Genomic DNA, 1,583 nt, shown 5'->3' with positions numbered 1-1,583 from the left:
CGAACATACTCCTTGCCACAACTTGATATGTTTGGTCCCGTGGATCACCTGTTTAGGCGTATTTGTGACCGACTGAAGTATGGTAGAGATGCCTTGAAGGCGAGACATGTACATCTTGAGAGCGAACTTAAACTGTTGACAGCACAGATTGCGTGTGTAGACACTGGGGTCCATGTAAAACTAGTTGCGTGTGCTAACATAAAGCGAAACTTGGAAGATCAGGTCACACTTGGACCGATGATGGTGGGATTTGGTGACGCGCTTCGCTTGATCCACACCGAGTCTGACTGTGCACATGATTCGTGTATGGAGGTTGTAGTGACACCCCTAAACACACCTACACCAATCCAACCAAATACACCCTCACCTGTATCACCAGCGTTGTTGGACGACGCCGTGACCGAACCAACAACTACAACATCGTCAACACACTTACCAACAACAACCACGGCCACACCAATACCCGATACTCCACCACCCGAAACCGTAACGTTGGACGACGCTATAACTGGAACAAATCCTACGCTTACACCACGGATACTAAATGAATCTACACTCTCGGGGCTGCCGGATGATACCGTAACCCGAAAGAGAAAGTATACGTCGAGTTCCTCAGGTGAATACAGACGAGTTGGTTCAATTCGTGCAAGGGAATATCTGTTAAGCAACCCCAAGCGGCATAACTGTAGTGACCTTGTGTCGTCGATTGGTCTAAATCGAACCTCGGGACAGTCGGTAGTATATAAACTCCAGAAGCTAATCATCGAAAAGCCCGGGCTCTTTTCGGGTTTAGACATGAAACACGAAGCGGGTGAGCTGAAGAAGGAGATATCGGTGATAATTCGTGAATATTATAACCCCCGTATCGGGAAGTACAGCCTTGAACACAAGAGCCCACTCTGTAAAGCACTGTTTGTTAAATTCCTAATTCGAGACTGCAGTGGTGATCTCATGGAACTGATGGCGTTTAAAACCCTGTTTGACGAGTGCTGGAACTCGACCTGTGCGCTAGCCGACAACAACCAAGTAGGATAGGGGGGGTTTAGGGTTTTAACAGAGTATATAAAAGTCAATTAAACGAACCCTAAAACAATGGACTTATACGTTAGAGGTACTATTTTGTCGGGTTGCGTGTGTTCTGTCCGACGAAACCCCCCTTTTGTCCGAAGGGGTTTAGGGGTTAGGTGGTTTTATTGGGGAAGATACACTGAGCAAGTTAGGGTTCCCTAAACCCTCAAGGTATTGTTTTGCTATGCCCAACAAAACACCCCTAACCCCTATTCGCGTTCACCAACCACATCTGAACGGTGAACTCCCCACCAAACCGGAGACTCTCTATACGAATATGTATAAATAGGTGAGTTTTGCCTCTCACCCAACACACTTTTAAATATACACCGAGTGAGAGTGAGAGTGACCATGTTTGTATCGGTCCCCAAATCTACGGTCAAGAAGATCAGCCAAGACGAGTACGTTGCTACTCTACTATCCCAGATTGCAGTCTTGGACTCTCGTGCGAAACGGGCTGGTGCGACCCGCTCGTTGTACCCCGACGTGTATGATGACGTTGAAACTAACGATCG

General features: G+C 47.3%; 1 protein-coding gene across 1 annotated transcript; it reads left to right on the top strand.

Moving 5' to 3' along the window:
- Positions 1–27: 27 nt before the first annotated feature.
- SARC_15779 (hypothetical protein) lies at positions 28–1,035 on the top strand (the record flags this gene model as incomplete). Its single annotated transcript, XM_014290110.1, has 1 exon — positions 28–1,035. One exon carries the CDS (start codon positions 28–30, stop codon positions 1,033–1,035), a length of 1,008 nt encoding a protein of 335 aa, XP_014145585.1.
- Between the last annotated feature and the right edge of the window lie 548 nt (positions 1,036–1,583).

The sequence above is a fragment of the Sphaeroforma arctica genome, assembly GCF_001186125.1.
Source record: "Sphaeroforma arctica JP610 unplaced genomic scaffold supercont1.6714, whole genome shotgun sequence".
NCBI lineage: Eukaryota > Ichthyosporea > Ichthyophonida > Sphaeroforma > Sphaeroforma arctica.
This window is presented reverse-complemented; position numbering and strand designations above follow the sequence as displayed.